General features: G+C 37.7%; 1 protein-coding gene across 1 annotated transcript in view; it reads left to right on the top strand.

Moving 5' to 3' along the window:
* Kul (Kuzbanian-like) overlaps nucleotides 1-14777 on the top strand; it is a 1041359-nt gene extending 1026582 nt beyond the window's left edge. The window contains exon 14 of the mRNA XM_067141147.2: nucleotides 12141-14777. Within this exon, the coding sequence (XP_066997248.2) occupies nucleotides 12141-13280 (1140 nt within the window). The 3' untranslated portion in view covers nucleotides 13281-14777. The remainder of the gene's footprint in view (nucleotides 1-12140) is intronic.
* Nucleotides 14778-25562: the final 10785 nt, after the last annotated feature.

Raw genomic sequence — 25562 nt, 5'->3', positions numbered from 1 at the left:
TCGGTGGGAGCTACACTTTGTTCTGGCCTGTACCAAGGGATGGATACAAAAATACAAAAATGTTTATCTTCTGAAATCACATTCCTGAGGTATGTTTGTAAATGTTTCAGACAAGAAAAGCTTCTTTCCACAGATGCTATATCAGAAAAGATAGCCAGAATAAGGGAGAACAATTTATAAGCATCCATAAAAATGTCCTTAACTTCATGAAAAATGTCTAACATTTTTTCAATGGAGATCTGTCTGTAATTCTCATCAACATATAAAACAGAGTGTTCATTCCTTAAGTGATGTGTCTTGTGGAACACAGGATTCATATTTTAAACAACACAGCTTCTACAGTGGAAGTAGAAATATACTCTCGCATCACCTACTTCACCATACGCCTCTCTGCCACACTCTGCAGACAAACTGAAGTGAGTGACATCTCTAGAAAATGGTACAGAATGCAGTGTATATTATAATGAACACTGAATTTTTTGTAACAACCATTGAGCTAAGCTCCGCTTCACAGAGGTGGAGCAGCGTGAAAGGAAGACTTGTTGACTTGTTCACTTCTACAGTCACTGGGGTCAGAACAGAACCCCACTATGCTCCCTGCCAGAACAGTACGAGTCCCGCACAGTACAAAAATACAGAAATATCTTTCTATTAAAACCAACATACGTGATAAGGAAACGAAAAGTAATTCTGGTAAAATCAATTGGTGAAGTGCCACTTTACCTACTACCCTTTAATAACACCCCCTGCAAAGATTTCTCATTCTTTAATGATATTTGTGCTGCAGGTTGGTATTTCTCATACAAAATTGTCACAAAGCAGTTTTCACATGTTCAGTGATGATGTGTTACAGTAGATGCTGGAAGTGCTTACCCACATGTTGAAGGCTGTAAATTCATACCATGAAAATGGAGATTTCTTGCTACAGCCTTATATGCTGTCTATAATGACACAGAAGACTGTTGCACTAATCTCCTCATTGATTTGTCAGGCTTTGCAACATTGCATTGTAAAATTTATCAATTTTTTCCAAGTTAAAACTGGAAGACTGTCTCACTTCTCAGTACATCATGTACATTGGTGGTATCACAGAACTGTGTTACCAGACTGTGTACCATATCACAGTGCAATCATTTGCAACTTATGAAATGAAATGAAATTTGTACACTTTCTGTAAAATCACCTGGGTAGAAATTGTGCTCCACTGAAAACCTCCTCTCTGTATATAATATTGCTGTTTCAACCAGACACTCTTGTTACTGAATCTCTAATATCGCTAATGACATGCTGTGATTTCCCAGTCGCCATACAACTAGGAATAGCAGTGTTGTGCAATGAGATGACCCAGATGCTGCTGCTGAGGACTTAACAGCCTCTGTAGCCTGAGTCCAGCAGTGAGGAAGAAGTTTCTTTATGCACTGTAGTTTTCTACAAGGTTTTGTGCCAGCTATTATATATTCCCAGCGCTAGAAGGCAAACAACTACACTGACATGTGGAATGGACCCTAGCCTATTACACATACGTGGAAGACTTACTCTCCATTGTGTATAAATCCTTGTAAATCCTTGTAAATCATTTTGCACAGAGTTCAATTATATTTCAATGTACTTCTGTACTTGACTTGGCTTGATTCACTCCACTAAAAATTTATAACCAAGCATGAATCACATGTTACAACTAGAGTGTGCGACATGTAGAAGCATGCCAGATTCCTTTTGCCGTCAACAATTTTAATGGTATATTGGACATATACCATATGTAATAAAAAAGGATCAAACCATTGTACAAATATACATCAAAGATAGAAACTAGGATGCTGGGTGAGAAATGCAAGGATTAAATAAAAGCTGTTATTCTCAGTCTGTGATGTACTTGTTTCAGCTTCCCAACCTTGTCAGGGAAGCTCTATCCACATTCATTGTCCTTCTTCTTTTGTACTTGGATGTTTATCCTTGTCTCATCGTTTGTTAAAAGGGGCTTTTAACTTGGAAGGGTGGGTTGGTGACCACGGGGTCCTTAGCTGAGTCCTAGCATTATTTTCACTTACTTGTGCCAGGCTCCTCACTTTCATCTATTCTGTCCGACCTCCCTTCGTCAACTCTTGTACTTTTCCAACCCTGGCAGTAGTAGAACATTCGAGCCATATGGAGTCTTTCATTTTCACACCCTTTGTCACCCTTGTCTTTCTTTGGTTGATACCTTCATTTTTTGAAGTGTCAGATTCCTTCCATTGTTTCTCTGTGATTAGTGTTATATAGAGGATGGTTGCCTAATTGTACTTCCTCTTAAAACAATAATCACCACCACCACCACCTGTCACCTTTCTCTTACACCCATTGCTCTTGCTTGCCTGTCATTGTGTTTATTCTTTGTTTGTGTTCTCACCTTGCTTCGTAGTTCTCTCTCATTGATTTATATATTAATGTTATGACAGTAGAAATGTATTGAGACATATGCTGGATGTCATCATTTGTAACCCGTTGTGCAGAAAGAGATCCAAAGTCGGCAATGGAAATTTTACAGCAGAGCTGAATAAAAGTGTCTGGAGTGTAAAACTTTCATTTCTATGTTTTGACTTCTTGCACTATCTATAGATCTTCTTAACAAACTAGGTAAAACAGCAGTTCAAGTCTTTGCCACTCAGTGTCATGAAAACTTTGTACAATTGGTAGGAAAATTAGTGAAAGCTGCGTATTAAAATACAGTTGTCTTAATAGCAACAGTCAATAATTAATCTCTTTTGAAGTATGGCACCTAGAAGCATCTTTTTTTTCTTTCTTTAATGCTCAGTATATTCCAGTTTTAGAACCACAAAACTGTAAAAAATGAAAAATTTGACTTTAGGTCCCTTTCTGAGCAATGGGTCACATTTGATGAACTGTCTCATTACGGCTCTGTATTCTTATAAATTGGAGTGGATTCATTGTTTTTGTTGAGGAATTACTGACTTGATTTCCGCTATATAGTGAAATTTTAAGGCAGTGCATGTAGTGCCTTTGAATTATTTCTAATTATTCTAGATTGTATTTTCTACCTCAACAAAGCCTTATTTTAATGTTGTATACAACTAGTAAACAATGATATGAAGGTAATTTCATCACTTGGACTCTAACTATGGATTAATTTACATGTATAAATTGGCATACCAGCATACTCTACTGCTTGTAAGTAGAAGGCTACACTTCTGTATGGCAGTCAGTATATGATATTGTTAACACCTTCGCTCTCGTAGAGGAGTATGGTCATTTAAGCACAGCATCTTCTTTGGCCCAGAGAGGAGTAAAATTGTTTAGCACTCATTCAGTGTAGCGCGCTCCAATATGCTTGTGTTTTTGAAGACCAGAAGAGTTCTACCTAGAAGTTTCTATTACTTCCAGTAGACGACTCAAGTGTCCTCTTAACTCGACACTGTACAACTCTCCCTTTGTGTTCTTTTAATTTTTTAAAAGCCAATTTTGGTGCTTCTCAAACTGAGTAAAATAGCAAGTGATGGTGGTTATGTAATAGACAAAGCTTCAAATGCGTCAATTTTGTAGTAATAATAGTATGTGTGATTATGTGTGCAGTTAAAGTGCTGGAAGGGTGAATAGTAATCTGGACAGGAACAATGACCAAGTTTCCTTTCTGTCGTCCATCAGCTCCAAAATTTGACGTATGTAGAAGTGTAAAAGAAAAAGTGAGGAAAACTATTCTTTGCCTTTTGTAAATATTTTTCTTAGTAATGATTTCTTTAATATGCATACATATAGGACTCAGCAGTTAAGTAGGAGGCTTTCTAAAAATGGCTGGGCCCCAGCATTGGCAAGCTGCTCGGACAGCTCATAGTGAAAATGTTAATAAGCATATGGAATTATTCAATACTAAATGAAAGGGAAAACAGTATCAACTTTCACTTGAAAATCATGTGAGATAAATGTGCCATGATATCAGAAGGCGTTCTTCATTCCATAAACAATTAACCATCCACTGCTCAGCTTTTGGAAGATAGGTGGCATCTTTTAGATTTTCAACTAGTAACCTTCCAGTTTTATTTTAGATCTTTATTATTCAATTTTATTTTAAAATGAAAGCAAATATTAATTTATCATAATAGTCAATGTTAACTCCTGTCCGGCTCATTGGCTGAATGGTCAGCGTTGAGGTTTTCAGTTTGGGGGTCCTGATTTTGATTCCCGGCCAGGTCGGGGATTTTAATCTCATGCGATTAATTCTTCCGGCTTGGGGAATGGGTGTTTGTGTTTGTTCCCAACACACTCCTCTTTATATTCAGAAAAACCTCCACACTAACAACCACCACAGAATTATGCAATGGTGATTGCATCCCTCCAAGTAGGGTTGGCATTAGGAAGGGCATCCGGCCATAAAACAGCACTAAATTCACATGTGCAACATAGTTCACACCTGCAACCCCACATATGTGGCTAAAGTTATAGGAAAAGAAGAAGTCAATGTTGACTCATAGACAATACATAAGAACATAGGGAGGCAGTGTCTGTTAGTATTCTAGCAGGACAATGGGCATTGTTTCCTCTTACAGTGAGAAAGAGTGACTTCATCAGACAATTCTTCTTCTTCTGTACAGTCTTTCATAAACCTTAGTCTCTTCAACTGTCTTCCACCCTTTATCTTAATCCCATGCTAGTACTTTCCAATTTCTGTATCCTGTCTTCCATAAATCTCTCTCATCTCCATCTAGCCTCCTGGTTCTTGGTCAACCTTGTCCACCAGGATTTCATCTTACTGCTTCTTAGGCATCTACATCACTCCTCTGGACCATTACATACCATTTTGATTACAACTGTTCAATAGGCTATCAAGTGCATTGTCAATTTTTGGCTTTGATTCTGAAAATATCTTTAAATGCCAGACTTTTCCTCCTCAGAATTACATTATCACAAACTGTAAAAAAAGTGTGGTCTGATTATTTCACCTTTCAACTGGATGCCCTAATCTAAGACAACACACCTCTTTTGCAATCTAAAATCTTATACCTTTTTCCCTGCAGTCATATATTGAGCCTTTATACACTTTTTAAGATTTCACTCTTAGCAGTGGTAAAATACAACAGCTATAGAAATTTTACTATAATTGTAATAGATGCAGATTACCTATATTCACATTTTCTTCCCACTTACTTGATATTTAAGAAAGATGATGTACCAAACCTTCCTAGGTGTAACAAGAGCCAATTGCTGCTCTCCTTCATCTTTTTTCTTGTATGTATGTATGTTGGGTATTCAGCCCGAAGGCTGGTTTGATCCTCCAGAGCTCCACCAACAGCTGTCATAGATATCCTAGGTGTCACTGAAGAGGCATACTAGGAAAATGAGGAGTGTGGTAGTTTCCCGTTGCTCTCCTCACCAGCCCAGAAGTTGCTATTACATATCAGTCTGCCAGGCCCACTGAAATGCATAGGCCTATACCAACTGACCCCATGAGTGATATTTTCATACCATTCATAACAGGCACTGGCTGCATAAGGAATGGTATCACTAGCATTGCTCATCACTCCATCACTTTCATATTGTCAAAGCCAAGGATGAGACTGAGACAGGTCAGTGAAAGTAACAAGTTTATTCTAGACCATACCAGAAAACTTAGTGCACTGTAAACACTACATCCTACCAACAAAGGCATCAAGGAAATAAATAGAGTTTTTTAAAATGTCAGAAAATGGATAAATTTTGAAGAAGCCATAGGAACAACAATCTTTTGAGGATTGTTTGCTCCTTGCAACGGAAGTAGTGGACAGTATAAGAAGAGCGAATAAAATGCATGGCTTGGAGCTGAACATTGGGAAGATCAAGTCACTCAGAGGTTCATTGAACATTTATGGCTGGAAATGAATAAATAGAGAGAGTGTAGAATTTCATCTATTTGGGAAGTAGCTTCAATGAACAAAGGGATCACTATGTTGAAATTAAATCTCGAATAGAAACTGCAATATCCACCTTCACCAGAATGAAACACTTTCTGTGCTGCAGAGACCTGAGTCTCTCCACCAAAGTTAAGTAAGTACCGTTTTGATGTAGGAAAAAAGTAATGCAATTTTTTAATTTTTTTTTTTTTGACATGTAAGCCTGTGCCTTATACTATTTCTCAACGTAAGTTCCAGGCATATCAAAGCACTTGTCATATTGTGAAACCAGCTTCTGAATTCCATCCACATAGAAATCCCACCGAGCTTGATAGCTGCAGTCGCTTAAGTGCGGCCAGTATCCAGTAGACATAGATATCAAGTATCCAGTATTCGGGAGATAGTAGGTTTGAACCCCACTGTCGGCAGCCCTGAAAATGTTTTTCCGTGGTTTTCCATTTTCACACCAGGCAAATGCTGGGGCTGTACCTTAATTAAGGCCACAGCCGCTTCCTTCCCACTCCTTGCCCTTTCCCGTCCCATCGTCGCCATAAGACCTATCTGTGTCGGTGCAACGTAAAGCAAAATAAAAAAGAAATCTGCCGCCTGATGCTCCAGCCACTGCCGCACGGTCGTTTTTAGGTAATCACCATCGTCGTGGCATTGACTTCCTAAATGCTTTTTCAGGTGCAGGAACAAGTTGTAGTCATTAGACACTAGGTCATGACTAAACGGAGGATGATCAAATTGTCCCCAACCAAATGAAGCAATGAGGTCTCGGGTTCGATTAGTCGTGTGAGGTCCACATTGTCATGAAGCAAAAGAATCTCCCTTGTGAGCATAACAAGCTGTTTGTTTTGGATTGCGTGAGCACAACTTCTGGTAATCTAAGCGTCCAGACACAATTCATAAAGAACACTCCTTGAAATTTCAGGCAGCTCATAACTTAATGACGAAATTGTAAAGCATCTGTTTTATTGACCCTTTGCATCAACTTTTTGCACCAAGTCTTCAGTATTGACAGACGGTTGCCCACTACACTGCTCGTTGTGGACATTAGTACGACCTTCTTTAAATGCTCTAACCCATTTTCTTACCATTCCTTCGCTCATAGTGTGTTCTCTATACATTTCATTAGTTTGCCGATGAATTTCAACAGCCTTCACGCCTTCTCAATTTAAAAATCGAATCACAGTGCGTACTTCACACTTGGCAGGACTGTTCATTGTCAGAGGCATTTTCAATACACACAAACAAACATAAATATGGGCAAATGCTTCCATAATGGTGTTTGTGGCTAGCCTACAGATGTACGTACTGAGCGCGCAAGCTCTGAACAACAATCGAAGCACTACAGCAGCCATATTTAAAAATGGTCCTTATTTAAAAAGCATCCTTCGTAGTTATAATGAAGTGCTACATTTACCTGGTATTACTATATGGAGCTTAAACTTTGACACTAGCTCAAATATTGGAAAGAAAATTAAAACATTCAAAATGTGGATCTAAAGAAAACTGTTGAGAATATCATAGGTTGTCCATGTGACCAATGCCACAGTCTGAGAGGATCGGTCACAACAAAGAAGAATTGAACATAGTCAAACAGCGACATGGAGAAATATTGCATCCTTAAATTTATAATAATAAATAATAATAGTGATGCCGAAGTGCTGGAATTTAGTCCCACAGGATTTCTTTTATGTGTCAGTAAATCTACTGACACGGGGCTGATGTATTTAAGCACCTTCAAATACCACCAGACTGAACCAGGATCGAACCTGTCAAGTTGGGGTTGGAAGGCCAGCATCTCAACCATCTGAGCCACTCAGACCGGCATATTCTTAAACTAGTGTTGCAAGGGTGGATCTTTGGGAGATGAGGTCCAGAATGCCATCATGTTTTGTGATTAGTAAGCCTCCATCAGTGATTCAGGCTGACATCCATGAAGCTCTTCAGAAGGGCCGTCAACAACATTAGATAACCATGATGATCATCAGTATCTGGACAAGAAGAAGAAGAAGAAGAAAAAGAAGCACGCTGTTTCCTTCCAACACTTTCAAGACTTCCTTGGCAGATATAATGATACTGAAGGAATATCATGTTGCTCCAAGAAAATGCCTTTGTCTGTTCTGCATAAATTATAGAGTCACATTTGGTACCTTCATAAATAGGATGTGATATCCAAAACTATTCCCCCATAGAATCTCTGCATCCTTATAACTTTTGGAAACATGTCCGGAAGACACAATATTAAAGTTTAAAAACACTGTGTTACTGCAGTACATGAAGTAAATATATTCTCTCTCTCTCTCTTCAAAGAGGTTAAATGAATAACATGCTCATATTTGTTAGAAAGGGTTACGTGAGATTTTACTTATTGTTCTAAGTTACTTCCTAAACTGGATATAATTATTCTTCTTCCACTGATTTTCCCACATTCTGGTCGAGTCATGGATGCAGACTGTGAACTTTGCTCTGTTTTATGGCTGGATACCCTTCCTGATGCCCACTCTATGTGGAGAATGTACTCACTATTACATATATCTGTGTGTATATAAAGAGGAGTGTGTTGGGGCACACACAATTCAGAGGAATTAACCAGACAGGGTTAAAACCCCTAACACAGCCAGGAACCGAGGGTCTTGACATTGGACCATTCTACTTAGGAGTCAGATCTATGCTGGATGTAATTGGTCCAGTTATTTCAAAGGAATACACATACCATTTTCATACAGATAATGATGTGGTAGAAGCAATATTTCGGCCCTGTGGTGTAGGGGTAGCGTGCCTGCCTCTTACCTGGAGGCCCCGAGTTCGATTCCCAGCCAGGTCAGGGATTTTTACCTGAACCTGAGGGCTGGTTCGAGGTCCACTCAGCCTACGTGTTTAGAATTAAGGAGCTATCTGACGGTGAGATAGCGGCCCCGGTCTAGAAAGCCCAGGATAACAGCCGAGAGGATTCGTTGTGCTGACCACGTGACACCTCGTAATCTGCAGGCCTTCAGGCTGAGCAGTGGCTGCTTGGTAGGCTAAGGCCCTTCAAGGGCTGTAGCGCCATGGAGGTTTTGTTTTTGTTAGAGGCAACATTTATCCATTCTGTGAGGTCAGTGTCACTAAATTTAACTCTGTGATCTTGATTTAACCATTATTCATGTGCAAATGAAAAACGAAAATTCTTTTCTCAGTTATAGAAGATTTGTAGCATAACTATAATGCTAGACAGTAACTGTAGCCATTATAGAAGATAAATTATAGAGCATAACAGCTTCCTAACTTTCTTGTTTGCTACTGTTTTCTGCAGGTTAGATACAAGAAAGGAGTATGCTTATGGATTTCTCAAAGTAGGAACTGTGAGGTACTGGTCTCCTTTTGGTTAATTATAGTATCCCTTATATTGCCAGTATTGATAGTAGGCTACCTGGTGTAGTTTGGTAGTAGCTAAGAACAAATATAAGTGATTTATTTGTATGAAATGTAATAACAAATGTCAGTAGTGCCATAAATTGAAATCAAAATGTAGGTATTCACCACAAACAAAATGAAATTGTTTTTTGAAACTCGTACAATATTTCTTTTGTTTTGAGAGTTCCTTTAATCCATTTATATGGAAGCAATATAATGAAAACAGCCTCAAAATGTTATTAAGATCCATACAGCAACCTGGCAGCTGTTAATAAGGATACTCACTCCCAAACTCTCTTGGTTGGTATTCCTCCAGTCACAATTGAAGAGACACAGTAAGTAATGAAGGACCTTAAAATATTCTGCTTTATCACTCATAAAAAGAAGTGTGGGATCCACAATTCCATCATCCAGGTTAGTAGTATGATAACATTTATGAACCACAAATAATTTGAACAGGTGAAACTTGATCATTTTAAGGCCTTTACAGGTAGAACCTACAGTATAGACATACAACATGCCATATTCTTGGGATAAAGTTTTTCAGACTCAGTTCCATCTTCACTCAGATATCATCACTTTTTAGTGATCACATTACAGTAGATACATTTTGACGGTCAAGCTGACTCTGGATAACAACGAAAAAAATCTATGTAAACATTTTTCATAAGACTTCTTTAAAAGATACATCTCAATGAGAAATATTTTCTGTTCTCTAGTATATCTCATGACTGTTATCACATATCTGACATGTTCGTATAACCCCACTCAACTTCAACTAACAGATGGTGTGGTACAGCTTGGCCTTGAGACCTCCTGCTTTGTCGGTCAACAGCTAGATGTCAGGCCCAGCCCAACCTAGTGTTGTCAACCAGGCAGCTGCGGCTGGGCCTGGTGGAGTATGTATGGTGCTAGGTTCTGGAGGCCTGTATTGTTTCTAGCATTTTAGTGCTGGTTGTTCTGGGAAAATAACACTCTACCCATCCACAGTCTCAGGAGGTAGTTCAAAGTCCTGAGAGCATCTACCAGTTTATCTCATACTTGTTTAGAACCTGAGTGTTCAAACCAACAATAAACCCAACATATAGACTGCCAGAAGAATGAAATTGCAACACCTTAAAGAGTGATGTTCCAATTGGCATGGGTAAATAGTAACATGCTGGAAGATTGTAGTTAAACTGGTGAATATTTCAAGAACATCATAGCGCTATTTCGTATTGTATGCTCCTCGAAGGTTACATGTGTATCAGTCAAGCTATAGCCATACCTCAAAGATGATTTATTTGCTCTTTTTTTGCAATTACAGCCCTTTGAAAGGAGTCACATCATGGGACTTCAGAGGTAGGATGGACATATCAATGGATTGCTGTACACATTGGTCATGGTGAATTTGTAGTATGGCAGTGTTATCAATGGAGGTCAGTTGAACAAACCCACAGCCGTAGACTAAGTTCAAGACGGTTGCATAGTAAAGATGCAGTCAGGATCGATGTATTGTTTGGGATCACTGGTAGACTCTAATGAATGTACAGCAAAGATCCAAGCAAATGTGACACGAGGTGTGTGCACATGGATGGTTGGCAACCATCTACTTGTAACAGGACTATGGACATGTGTGGCTTTGGCCCGACTTCTTCTTCTGTCACACCAGTCTTGCATGTCTCCAGTGGTGTTGAGCCTGTAGAATGGAATGGTGCTCTGGTATGTTTATTAAAGAGAGCAGGTTCTACCTTCATGCAAGTGTGGTATTTTTTTTTTCTTTTCTTTGTTATTTGCTTTACATCGCACTGACACGGATAGGTCTTATGGTGACAATGGGAGAGGAAATGCCTGGGAATTGGAAGGAAGCGGCCATGGCCTTAATTAAGGTACAGCCCCGGCATTTGCCTGGTGTGAAAATGGGAAACCACGTAAAACCATCTTCAGGGCTGCCGACAGTGGGGCTTGAACCCACGATCTCCCGATTACTGGATACTGGCCACACTTAAGCGACTGCAGCTATCGAGCTCGGTAGTGTGGTAATTTATGTGTGTGATATCGACCTGGTGAGTGTCATCTTCTAGAATGTATTCCCCCTTGATTATGAGCACAACTCCTGGCATCATGGTGTGGGGCACAGTAAGCTACAGTTTCTGTTCATCTTTGGTGTTTGTGGAGGATCCGTTAAACAGTTCCAGCTACATCCACAACATTGTTCGACCCATCCTGCTGCCATTCTTGGAACAGGAAAGTGTTATACTGTTTCAGTAGGATAATGCTCAACTGCTGCTACTACACAGTATGCTATTTCTGGTTATTGACAACTGCCCAAGCCAGTATCGCCAGACCACTCTCCCATTAAATGTGTTTGGGACATGATGGAGTGATATCTGACCTTGTCAGTATGACTGGCTATTAACCTTGCACAACTGCAATAACAAGTGTAAGAGGCTTGAAACACTATACCGCAGGCTGATATTTATTCCTATACAATCATCTACATGTGAGGATACAAGTCTATGTGGTTTCCCAAGTGAAGTACATTTTATATTGAGATGGCGCTAAGCATCTTCAGAAGTTTGCTCGGCATCTATTACTTGGTTTGGTCTGTATTGTTGAACAGGTAATCTCATCGAGCCATATTATTTGTTTGTGAATAAAGTGACATATACAGTCATACTGTCATAATTTTGTTTTCCATCCTGTGTATTTGGACTAATGTGAGAGTGTCTTTCTCTTGGCTGATATATGTTTGCTAGAAAATGAATGTCTATTGTCCTTTGTTTCTTGCCTCTTGTCTTAGCGATCAGTCATGTTTCTAACTGCTTTGTTAACAACTTAAAAAATTTGTAAAATATCTCAGCTTTGACTGTCATATTAATACATATGTTCTTTGTACAGGTGGCAAGCACAAAACTACTAGGGAAGAGATCCAACATGAAGTTGAAGTCCATCACCATAATTCACAGCTCAACAACAGAAACTGTTCGTCTACCGCCGGAGGGGGAGAACGGTCAGGTGACTGTACATCCAGCAGCAGTACGCTCCAAACTTCCTCTCAAACGACGAGTACGTGAGGCCAGAGAGAAACATAGACGTCACCATGCCAAGAATGGTCTTGGCCCAACAAGTATGCCCTGCAAGACTAAGAAACCTATCAAGAAGAAGAAAAAGAAGCCAGCTATAGTGGCAGATGCTTCAGCTGTGATCAAGAAACCAACTACTGAGGGAGCACCTGAGGTGGCAGTAACACCTAGGAAAGTGAAGAAAATTCAACAAAAGGTGAAGAAGAAGAGCAAGAAGAAGGAAGTAATAGATTATAGTGCAGTGCAAGGGGATAAGGAGAATCTACCAAAAAATGGTGTTCTGGACAAAAGTCCTACCTCTGTACCAGAAAATGATCCTGTAGGAAAGGTTAAAAACTGGTTACTTGCTTCTCAGCAGGCTGTAGAATCAACTATCATTCCTAAATCTAAATCCACACCTGTAGGACTGACTTCCGGCCACGCTGTCCGAAGCCCAACCAAAGCAAGAGTAGCAAGGCACAGACTAGCTGCCGAGAAGAGCAAGTCTCTTAGTACAGGAAACTTACAGAATGGGAACAAAGCAGGGGATAAGGATCGTGTTCGTCTGCAAGTGGTATACAAACCTCCGTTTAAGTTTAGTCTGAAGCTTCGCCGTGCAGATAAAGGGGGTACTGCTGTTGTAGTAGATGGTAATCATCGCCGATCATCAGCTACAGAAAGAGATCCTCGTAAAAGACTTAGCGGTGCTGGACCTCGTACTGCCCTACTGCTCAAGCAAAGGGATCACAAAAGGACTAGTGGTGGTCACCGTAGGTCCCATTCTTCTCCCAAAGAGACGGTTTCAGCAGTGGCAACATCTGCTGCAGCTGCTATGGTAGCACCTGTTCAGGTACCGCTACCTCCTCTTCAACCTGAGCTCAAAAAAGACGACGACATCGACTCTAACATACACACCGTCCCATCTGATCTTGAAGTGTTACTTTCTGAGAGTGAGTTTCTGTTCTCTGATGCGTGACAGAGAAAAGTATTTTCAATCTTCCAGTGTTTTCTTCCTTAATTTTTGGTCTGAATCACGTCTTCATTCAAGCTTCTTTTGTTGAAGACATGATTCAGAAAGGGTAAAAAATAGGTCATTTTTGTAATGTGCCAAAAAACTGGTTCAGGGCATGGATCCAGATTTTTTTATGATGGAAGAGAAACAGTTAATGAATTCCAAGCACTTTTTATAACCAAGAGCTTTACATAAAACAGACAATGAATTTTATAGATTTAGATTTACTTAACTTTATGTAGTCATTCCAGTAACCAGATTCTGTATTTATTTTTAAGCAAAATGAAATTATTTTAAGATAAATATTCCTTTTGATTCCTGAAGTAGCTTCAGATACAGATGGTGAACAGTATCAGTGTTTTGTCAGTGAAGTTACAAGAAAAGGCTTAGTTTTTTATAAGGTGACAATCACTTCGTATCATTTGCAATTACTTGCTACTTTCAAGAAATATTATGTGCTGTCATCAATGTTTTATGGTATACTATTCATTATCATAGTCATGATTCTTTGAATGTATTTTTTGAAAATTTTCCTTTTCGTTCTGAAGCATTTTGGACTAAGCCTGAAAGTGGAAAGCAGTATATGTGTATTTACCTCTGTGTCTGAGACATGCTTAATAATAAGGAGAGAGGGCTGATAAATGTCTTTCTGATATTGTTTTCAGATATGTTGTCCCATAATCTATCATTAATGTAGGACTAAGGGCTTAAGAATGTAATTTTTGTTTTAACTTATGATGCCATTTGATTTTAAATGAAAACAAATTTTTAATCCAATATGGCAAAATCAGTTAGTGACTGGAATTTTTCTTTCATTTATGATTAAAGAAAGTGGAGATTTAATGTTTATTAAGTTAGCAACAATTTTTTTAAAGTGCATAAAGTTATTACCAACTTTCAAGCCATAAAGAATTGATCTATTTTATATTAATGTATTGTAAACATCTGTTTACCAAGAAATATTTATATCTTATGCAGTTGAAGACAGGAGATGGTATAGTCTCTAGTTTGTTAATAGATCATTTTAATGCAGGTGACCTGGTTTTATTTTTTCCAAGATAAACATTCCTTTCCCCTATGTTGTCCTCCAAGTCAGTTTATCATGTTTCATTCCTAACAATTTTATTAATATTTAAATAATACATCACATAATGTAAGGTTTTTATTTAAAGTTGAAAATATCATTGTTGCTTAAAATTAAGTTATCATGGCTATTATTTTGTTCCCACTATTACAGTTGCAATTCTATTACATAAGGGATCATAAATTTCTATTATTGAAATTTAAAATAATCTCTTTAGTGTCATGGAAAATTTATTCTTACTTTAGCTCTCAAAATATTTTGATCCTTATATATTCCTGTTTCCAGAGTCAGAATTATCTTTGTCATGAAAAGAGAGAAATGCTTCTGTTAAGAGATTTCAGCTCTCTCTCCCTAGTCTTGACCACCAAGTTTTATGTTGGACCAAAGCTTGAGGATGTTACATACAAATGATGATAGTTTTGTTCACATTGTGTGCTCCCTGCTAAATGTTAATATGAAAAATGCTGTTTCCTTTCTTCTCAGGACATTAATGAATATTCTCTGTCTCCTATAATAGCGCAATTTTCAGGTAATATCATTCTCATATGGATAATTTACTATTATCCGTTACAAGATATTTAGTGACAAGCATTTTAATAGACTTCTAATCTGAAGTACACAAGAACCTCATTTATTCAGAGCAGATGGGACTGGATGTGATCTGGATTAACGAAAATCCTGATAATCTGGAAATAAAACAATAATAAAAAACAAGCTACATAATCTATGCGAACTTTTATTTTGACACTAACAAGAAATAAAACAACACTTTTTAGGCACATAAACTCAATCTTCTTCTTTCCCTACTGCTTTTCCCACACCTGTGGGGTCGCGGGTGTGAACTGTGTTGCACATGTGGATTTGGCCCTGTTTTACGCCAGATGCCCTTCCTTGATGCCAACCCTACATGGAGGGATGTAATCACTATTGCATGTTTCTGTGGTGGTTGGTAGCGTAGTGTGTTGTGTGAATATGAACAGGAGAGTGTTGGGTTGGACTCAAACACCCAGTTCCCGAGCCAGAAGAATTAATCAGGAGTGATTAAAATCCCCGACCTGGCCAGGAATCGAACCCGGGACCCTCTGAACCGAAGGCCAATACGCTGACCATTCAGCCAACGAGTTGGACCACTTAAACTCAATACTGTACTTAATTTTATTTACTGAAATAGTGTGAAGTTTCTTTTGTTTCAAGTTTGTGTGATGTTTGAGCACATTATTAGTTTTTCCAGCTATGCCAATGCCTCCACATGAGTCATGAATTCTTCTGCTAAAACACCACTTTCATTTTCCAATTCACAATCAATTCACAATTTCTTCATCTGATATCATGCCATACCATGCGGTGTCATTTCACCCATGCACCTTCAAAACACAGAAACAAAGAAACAAAACCTTGTAAGACATGGATCTGGACAGACCTCTCAAGGTAATGGTATCTTTAAGTGGAGGTTCAACGATCTCTATGTTACCTGCAGTAACAACATAACAATTCAACAGTTTCATACATATTATTCAAAGGAGGCTCATATCTTCTTACTGGAAAAATGGAACAAAAAAATCAGTCCGGATAAACTGGAAATTCAATTTAATGAGGGCCGGATAAATCAAGTTCTTGTGTATAACCTTGCACTGCAGTGCCCTGACTGTTATGCTGTGGTCAGTCAACTTTTGTTAGGTACCACTGTTATATTTCTCATATATGCTCTTTCAGATAATGTAGTGCTTGTATTTAGTAAGCAACAAAATGATCATCAAACAAAGGCAGAATACAGGCAATCAATCAAGCCAGATAAAGAAAAAGAAATTACATGAAGAGTTCAGCATGATATCTGGGCATTGATGTGACAAAATCATGTAGATCAGAATGGCACACACAGGAGAGGACCTGCTCTAGATTTACACTTGCAATACACCTACAAATTTATTTTAAACAAAATAGATCTCTAGAATGGCATTTATTGCATTTCAATTACTTGATATAAGGGGTACTGTGCCATAACATGTGATATCATAAGTATCGGTCACTGACATTTCTCCCTTCTCTCCCTTTTAATGTGCATTGGAAACATAATGAATAGGATTCTGAGTTGGTAAGGTTAGTAAGTTGCACGATAACATTCAAAATGAAGTAAAACAAGGAACTCTTCATAAAATCTGCCTGTAACAGTGATCTAGTAATATGCCCTAAAATTTGTTTACATAATCTGTGCCTTGTTAAACCATTATGAGTCTGAGAGACTGAGACTGAAATCATTCAGGCCAAGATACAATCAAAATGTTGAATAACCAAATTTTAAATTCTACAAAGATTGCCAAGATCAAGTACTGGTATACATGAAAGGATGTGTGGTTACAGAAACCAAACCAAACCCCATGATGATGCAGCCCTGATGGGCCTTGGCCTACCAAATGACCACTGCTCAACTACTCAACCCAAAGGCCTACAGATTATTAGCTACACGTGGTGCTAATCTTCTTGAAAATTATTCTTTGCTTTCTAGACTGGGACTGCTGTCTCACAGTCAGATAGCTCCTTAATTGTTCTCACATACGCTGACTGAACCTTGAACTAGCCCTTGGATCCAGGTTAAATTCTTGACCTGGCTGGAAATGAAACCCAATACCTCCAGCTAAAGGGCAGGTGTGGCAGGTTACAGAAACAGACTTGCATTACTTATAAAAGCAAAACAAATTCATCTCCATACAGGCAATAAAGGCCCTTGCAGAGGTGGAAGGTAAAGGCTTCCATTATACGTAACCTCAGCACATGGTGAGGTAAAGTGTTTAGTTCTATGCCCGTCCACCTTTGCTCTGAGAAATTAACCTGGTACTCATTTTTAGTGTAGGCTGAGTAAACCTCAGGGCCATATTCCCCTTCAGAAATGGAAATCTCTTCTTCAATTTTTCAAATTCCTGATAGAGAATCGAACCTTCGGCCTTCCAAGTGAAGTGAGCACGCCTTTACTGTCTTGAACAGGCAGCCCATTTATTTGGGATAATTTTTTTTACTGAATAACAAATAACTCTTATTTTAGATATAGGCTAGAAGACTTGAACTTGGCTTGATATAATGTTATTCTCAAAACCCACAACTGTCTACTTAGCTTGGTTGATCCAGGCAAAGAATTTTACCAATTTTACATTCTAATTCAGGAAGAATGCAGACACTGTTAACTGATAGTTTTTACATACCTACTGCAGGAAATAGAGCTGTGCTAGTATAGACAAATGTGATATCATGAGACTAATAATGCAACTACTGTATTTAGTCAACAGAGTGAAATGTGTGATATTTCATTAGTCTTCTCTTCATTATAATTAATGTTCTTAACATTTTCTTAAGATATGTATTATATCATAGAGTGTTTCTGAAAATATTATGCGATCTGTAATCTCAGAGTTTCTCAGTACAGTAAACAATGCACATCCAAAGCAGGTGATCTATTAATGATTTTAACCATGAAAACTAACAAAAGAAGCATTGTAAGTCAGTGTGGGAATCGGAAGGTGGCTATTACTATAAACATTTATTTGTATTGTTGTTTGTCTGTGTGAGCAGGGATACAGAATCAAGTACTATATAGACAGTCAAGTTCTTGCTATAGAGTTTGTGGATAACATTGTTGGTAGAACATTCACTGAATCCTTTGTGGGATGGATTACATTACTGTGAGGTGAGGTGAAGTGTTAATGTCATAGTCTGTAAGATTACTCCATTCAAGACCCATCCTCTCTCTTTGATAACTGATTTTGGTTGTGACTTCTAAAACTTCTTCTAAAACTGTTTCATATATATTGGCGGTCGAACTAAGAGATAACTTCAAAAACTATCTTCTTCTTCTACCTCATCTTTTTTCCAATCGGTTGGGGTTGATACTTCTGGTAGATCTGGCTCACTTACGCCAACTTTGTGTGGAGGGATGTATTCAGTATTGCATGTTTATGGAGTGGTTGATAGTGTGGTAGATAAAGAGATGTGCTTTAAGATGAACATAAACACTCTGTTGCTGAGCCAGAGGAATTAACTATATGTAGTTAAATACTCTGCCCTGTGTTCCAAAGGCCAGTACACTGATCATTCAGCCAAAGAGAGAACTTCAAAAAGTATGTGTACGTTTATTTTGAACTTTGTAACAGTATGGAATAGAAGATGAGAAAATACAAGTTTTAATTCTCTCTTAATCCAATGCCAAAACATTTTAAAGTGATTTTCTGTGTACTACAGTAAAATGTAATTTCTGAAATAAGTCTTACTTCATGTCTAGGTCACATTATTACATATTGTCACTATGCAACACACCCTTACCTTATATTTACAATCTGGCCATTAAAATTGCAACACAAAGAAGAATGTGAGCCATCACAACCAGAATTTATTGGGAACAATACTCATCATAAACAGGTGACATGATTACTCTTGCAGCTCAGTATGATGTAGAGAATATGGGAAATCAGTACTGTGTGCCTATGGGTGGTAATAACCGCTGCTACATGACCCAGCATTGAGAGGATGAAACTTTGAATGTCTGTCTGGGTATCTCTGCCTATGCTGCTTCAATGCATGCCCATCTGTTGTGGTCGCAAGTGTCCTGTGGCGAGCTAGTTGTCATTCAACGATGGTCTACATATTTTCAATAGGCAAGAGATCTGTTAGATGTGGTGATCTTCCTGAAACTGTCGGACGATGCATGCCATGTGCAGTCATGTATTGTCGTGATGGTTCATAATGTAGGATTCCAGTTCACAAGCATACTAAAGTGATCAACAAAATGCATATTGGACATTTCCACTCGAAAACCATCATTGCATTCTTCCTGCCTGGTTTCCTACTTCATTCATCTCTGCTCCATACAAACTAAAAGCCATTAGTGCCTCACGGTAGCAGTGAGAAAGGGTCTATTGCTTTCCATGGACTCTTACTGGGTGAGATTTAACAGATTTAACAGCATTTACTGAGGATTCTGTGCCACTATTTGTAAAAGTGGAAATTCTTCTTGTGTTAATGTAATTATCTTTAAGCACTCAAACTGGGAAAAAAAGAAAGGAAAAAAATACAGGCTTTATTCTTCAGTGTAATCAGAGGACTCTATTATATAGGTTTAAGACTGAAGATTTCCTTTCACTGGGCGAGTTGGCCGTGCAGTTAGGAGCGTGCAGCTATGAGCTCGCATCCGGGAGATAGTCGGCAGCCCTGAATATGCTTTTCCGTGGTTTCCCATTTTCACACTAGGCAATTGCTGGGGCTGTACCTAAATTAAGGCCACGGCCACTTCCTTCCCATTCCTAGGCCTTTCCTGTCCCATCGTTGCCATAAGACCTATCTGTGTCGGTGCGACGTAAAGCAGCTAGCAAAAAAAATATTTTCTTTCCTTTCTAGCCATAGAAATGCATGTCTATCTTGTCCCTTCCTCTGTAAGTTACTCTCCTTTCTGCTTTTTCCTTTATATCAAGGTTGTGAATGTTACCTATATTCCGTCTTTGTTTAAAGACTTTTCAAACAGTAAGTTGTTTTACCGAAAGACTAATTCCAAGAAAAGAAAGGGAACAGCTATCCAACTCCCATACTATCTGTGTGCGCTAGACTTAGAGATTGAGAAAGTTTAAGCAGCAACACATTCCTGCCAAAGCCAAGCAAGCCTTCCTTGTACTCCAGTGCTTGCCAAGTACTGTCTCTGATGCTGTTTTTACTGACTTATTTTGCTAAGAACAAAACAACAAGATGTAAAAAAAAAAAAAAGAACAAATTTTTCTACAATGCCTTTTCTCTTCTATTTTGTGATTTTACAGATAAGGAAAACTTTAAAACAACATGATGTCTGCCTCTTCGTATGTGTATTTATGTATAACTTATGCAAGTAATTAAAGTTTGTATATTTTAAACTGTCAGTATTGTAAAGGAGAAACAAAAAATGTATCCTGCTGCATTCACACCCTTTGAGTCCCAGTCTCTGCATTTTGGTGCTCATATTTATGTTGTTATCAACTAAACTTAATGCAGATACAGAATTTAATGAAATACTCATGTTATTACTCTGCAGTCAGTAGGCTGAGAAATGGTTGTGTTGAAGATATAGTAAAAGTGTTCTAAACATTGAAAGGATTTGAAAGGACTCTTCATTTTTTAGAATATGGTAGGAGGAAGTGATAGAAATGACATTCCATAATTTTCTGTGATCTCCTTACTTTTTAGTAGGGCCAAATATGTGAAGTATTATGATGTACTTAATTATTTTGATAGTTTATGAACTTCAATGGATTGAGACTCTGAGGGTCTTTATGTAACACCTATAGATGTGCTGAGCCAAACCAGTTAAGTAGGCAAGACATGCTAAGTTTAAACATTTTAGTACCATTATTGAAGAGAACTTTCTTCAATGTTGATTTGAATTCATTGCATAATTTTTGGAGTTGTATTCACTTTCACATTTTCTCCTTTCCTTCAGCCAATTTAAAATCTCAAAGTCATGCTGGGGAAATATATGATGTGTACTATTTTGAAAGGAGGTTATGTGAGAAACTAAGGCAATTTAAAAAATATGTTAATGAATGTACCTTGTATTAGATAAACAACTAGATGATAGTTATTAATTATGTCATATTTCTTATCTATGGCCATTCATTTAAAAACTTTTACACAATATGCTTCCTTAAAGAGCTATTTTCCTATTTTCAAACCTGTTACTTGTAACCATCATTCCATTATACTACCAATATACACACTGTTCCTTGTTAAATTTTGTGTTCTTATTTTTGTAACATACCAACAATCCTAGTCTTCTTCTTCCTGACCTTTTCTCAATTACTTGGGGTCAGCACTATACCTGAATTAAGTCCATTTTTATGACCAGATGGCTTTCCTGACACCAACCCTGTGTGTTCATGTGGTGGTCTGTAGTGTAATGTGTTTCATTAGAAAAAGATGTGTATGGTATTAAGATGAACACAGATGCCTTGTCCCTGACCTAAAGGAATTAATTTGATTCTAAAATCCCCAGCATGGCCAGGAATTGAACTTGGGGCCCTCTGACCCGAAGACCTGTACACTGCTCATTTAGACAAGGAGCCTACCATTCTATTATTTGATAAAAGAATTTTTACAATTGACTAAAATCTTCTTCCAAGGTGTACCAGTACACTTATTGTGTACCAGTAACTGTTATTCTCTATTTAATACTTATTCACTCCATTCTACAAACTTTCTTGTTCAGTACAGGAACAATATTAAGCTGGGAGTGGTGGCGAGGTATTTTTTGTGACCTGGTGCAAATTTATTTTGTTCATTTGTGCTTATTTTTAAGCTTAGAGACCTTGGCTGCCACATACCTCTCCCCACATTTGGGTCAGTGGCATTGTAGTGAAGGGTGTATATCCCTAGAAAGAGGGATTATTGTCAAGCAGTACAATAAAGTGTTTCTTTGAACCCCGCATGACCAGTTCTGTTTTTCATAATACACCAGTAGCAGTGTTGAGTGTACCCAGTGAGTTGCTTGTGTAATCATGTTAGGATGAAAAGTATGAGGTAAGGGTGTTATCTCTTTTACAGTCTGTGGAAGAGGAAGAAGTTTTAGTGAGAGTGAGGATGAATTAGAAATAGCAGACTCACAGTGACATGGGACAGAGAGCTAATGAAGAAGTAGTAAATATTAGTGATTATGATTTACCTTCCTCAACGGTTTTGGACCATAACAGGAAAGGATAGTGTTACAAAATGGACAAGAATGCCTCCTCCTAAAAAATTAAGTCACACATTTACTGGGAGTGAAAATCATAGCAAGAAGTGCATCATTGCCTGAAGAAGCTTGGAGCATTTTTTCACAAATGTTAATATGTTGCAACTCACTGTAAACTGTATGAACCTGGAAAATGAACGAGCCAGAGTAAATTATATTTGCAAACAAATTACTTATCACGATATGGATTGTCATGAAGAGAATAATTATTTCTAGTAGAGTAATTATTTTGGAAGGACCCCTTCCCACTACCCAGGGATATACTGCAGAAGTCATTATGTAATTACCAGAGTCTAATCCTGTCAGTTGAATTGAGCAAGATAAGGTGTTTAATAAAGATTATTTTTTGAGCATTACAAGTTTTTACTTATATAACATTCATATCCCGTGAAGCCAATTAGTTTTGGAAACCAGTATATACATTTATTTTTGATAAAATAACATGCTATTGCGTTAATAAACCTAATACATAAATATATGTTGTATAAAAATTAGTAATTTTATTATTAGAGCAAGTTCAAATATTGTGGTCAGAAAGTGCCCCACACTACCTCTCACGTTGCATCAACGTGCGCCACCTCTCCAGGGTTAAAAGACCCTGATAAATTTGTCTGATTCTATCAATAAGAAGGTCTAGACTCTAGACAAACAATATAACACAATTTAATTCATCTTCTGGTTTGAACTGTGTTGTTGTTTTATGTATATTACGTACAGTATGCTAATGTTTTGAATACACTATTTCCATGATAAAGAAACCAAGAATTCCATGAATAGACTCTTAGTTTGGTATAGCCCATATTCTCAATATTGGGAATTAAATATTCATGTAAAGATAACACAAACTAATTCTGAAAAGCAAATGGATTAGGTCAAACACTTTACAAAATATTACATTCTAAAATGATATTTACATATTAAATACCTAATATAAAGAAGTAACATACAATGTAATTTTTGTGTTCCTTAGTGAAAAATTACACTATACGCCAGTAGGAAAACACTAATAAGCACCTCTCTGCATCTGACCATTGTTCCATGCTTTCTATTTTGAGATTAAAGTACTCATTGTGCCATACCTGATGCTTAAGCAAAATAAGATCCAAAAGGAAGTATGCCAAAAGTTTAACAAGGTTATTTCCTGCTCAGTGCAGAATTTTTTTTTGACAGTGTGGTTAATGAAAATGTCAGTTTTTCCTGAAGAGAGCTATGAAAAATGAAAACTCAAAATAGCACTCGGTATTTGAGAAGGAGAACATTATTTATACTTGTGCATGGTTGGCTGGGGTGGTAGATCAAGTATAAAAGTGGGGATCTTGCTTGAATATCCAGCATCCAAACATTTTATTATCTATTAGGTATTTTTTTTTATTTAATGGAGAATGAATCTTTATTCAAAATCATATCTTCAGAGGTTAACAAATGGCAAAGTATTGGTACATTAGTAGTATTTAACAAAGTAGCATTACAAAATTTTTAAGTTTTGAAATACTGTAATTTAGATATTATTTTAATGGTAAAATTGATTCCTAAATGGAGCTACTAACTTTTTACAGTGATAACAGTAATGTCAAATATTCAATTTAGATTCATTTTATATATCCTGAAAGTAACTAAAAAGAATTGCATTAAGTCTGAAGGTCATTGAAATACAAATTTAGCATAGAATTGAAAGTTTCTAAAATTGTCCCAATAGAAAATAAGATACTGAGCTTGCTAAGTAATGGCCATGGTCTCTTTCATAATCAACATGCCACCGGGCTGAGTGGCTCAGACGGTTGAAGTGCTGGCCTTCTGACCCCAACTTGGCAGGTTCGATCCTGGCTCAGTCCAGTGGTATTTGAAGGTGCTCAAATACAACAGCCTCATGTCGGTAGATTTACTAGAACATAAAAGAACTCCAACGGGACTAAGTTTCAGCACCTCAGCGTCTCTGAAAACCACAAAAGTAGTTAGTGGGATGAAAAGCAAATAATAATTAATCAACATACCACTGCCAGTGCCTGTGAAACTTAAGGATGCAGATGGAGGAAGCTTTTATTGGTACACTAACAGTTGCCTTTTGGATTGCTGGAATGTCACCATGTTGCCTTCTTTTCCATGTTTTCCTTGATAAAATTGCAGAAAGATCTTGGATCATCATCCACTAACACTCAACACTGAAAAAAGAATCCTGTAGAATTCAAAATATAAATTTGTGATCAAATCTTGTCTTTATAGACCTGTTGTAAAAGTTTGAAGATTTCAGTGGTTACATTCTCAATATCCCATCTCTGTGACCATTGTCAGCATTCAATAATTGGCCTTTCAAAAACAGGTGAGTTGTTTTGTAACCTTGAAATATGGCAGAATGTCATAGACATGCATGTATTTAGACATGTCCATCTGTGAATAAAATAACTTCAATGTAACTATGTTACAGTTATTAACCCAAGCCCGAAACATTTTTTAACATGAATTTATTATAGTTGTTCCATTTAATCAGGGAATGAAGCCTTCCATCAACTTCTATCCAGCTTATTCTCCTACTCAAATATATCCCATTACTGTAAATTTCTCGTTTCTACATTCTCTCTTATCATGTCATTATAAATCAGCCACAGTCATTTTCTGGATTGTTGATATTTCAGCTGCAGCTCATACAATTTCATAGGTCTGTCTGCACTAATTCTTCACAAGTGCACATACCATGCCACTCTGTGTGATTACTTTATCCTGTATTTTGTCAACTTTGGCCAAGTCCCTTTCATTTTTGTTCCTGGATTCTTGTTTTGTCCTATCTTGCTGACTTTGATTCTGAAAAATCCTAATTCAGATGCCTGGACACCACTCACATCTCTTTTCTCACATGATGTTTTGAACCTGTATGTGCAATCTTCAGCCCTAAGGCTGGTTGGATCCTCAACAGCTCTGCCATCAGCTGTCATAGATGGCCTAGGCATCACTGAAGAAGCATACCAGGGAAATGAGGAGTGAGGTAGTTTCCCATTGCTTTCCTCACCGAGCCAGAAGTTGCTATTACATATCAGTTTGCCAAGCCCACTGAAATGCATGCACCAACCAACCCTATGAGCAACATTTTCACACCATTGATAGCAGGGACTGGCTGCAGAAGGAATGGCATTACTAGCATCGCTCATACCTCAGTCACTTTCATATTGTCAAAGCCAAGGATAAGACAGAGACAGATCAATGAAAGTAACAAAATTGCTTTAGCCCATACCAGAAGACATAGTGCACTATAAACACTAGGTCCTGCCATATAGTTCAAAATTGGTATGAAGTTGGTTTGCTAGATGGATCATTTGCAGTTCAAAAACACTTTCTTATGGCTATAACTACAAGTTACACAGGATATCCAAAAATTGCCATATAAGAAGTCCAATATGTGAATTTGTAAAGTATTCCAAGTCCATTAATCTAAGTAAAA

This window comes from Anabrus simplex, chromosome 1 (assembly GCF_040414725.1).
Source record: "Anabrus simplex isolate iqAnaSimp1 chromosome 1, ASM4041472v1, whole genome shotgun sequence".
Classification (NCBI taxonomy): Eukaryota; Metazoa; Arthropoda; class Insecta; order Orthoptera; family Tettigoniidae; genus Anabrus; species Anabrus simplex.
This window is presented reverse-complemented; position numbering and strand designations above follow the sequence as displayed.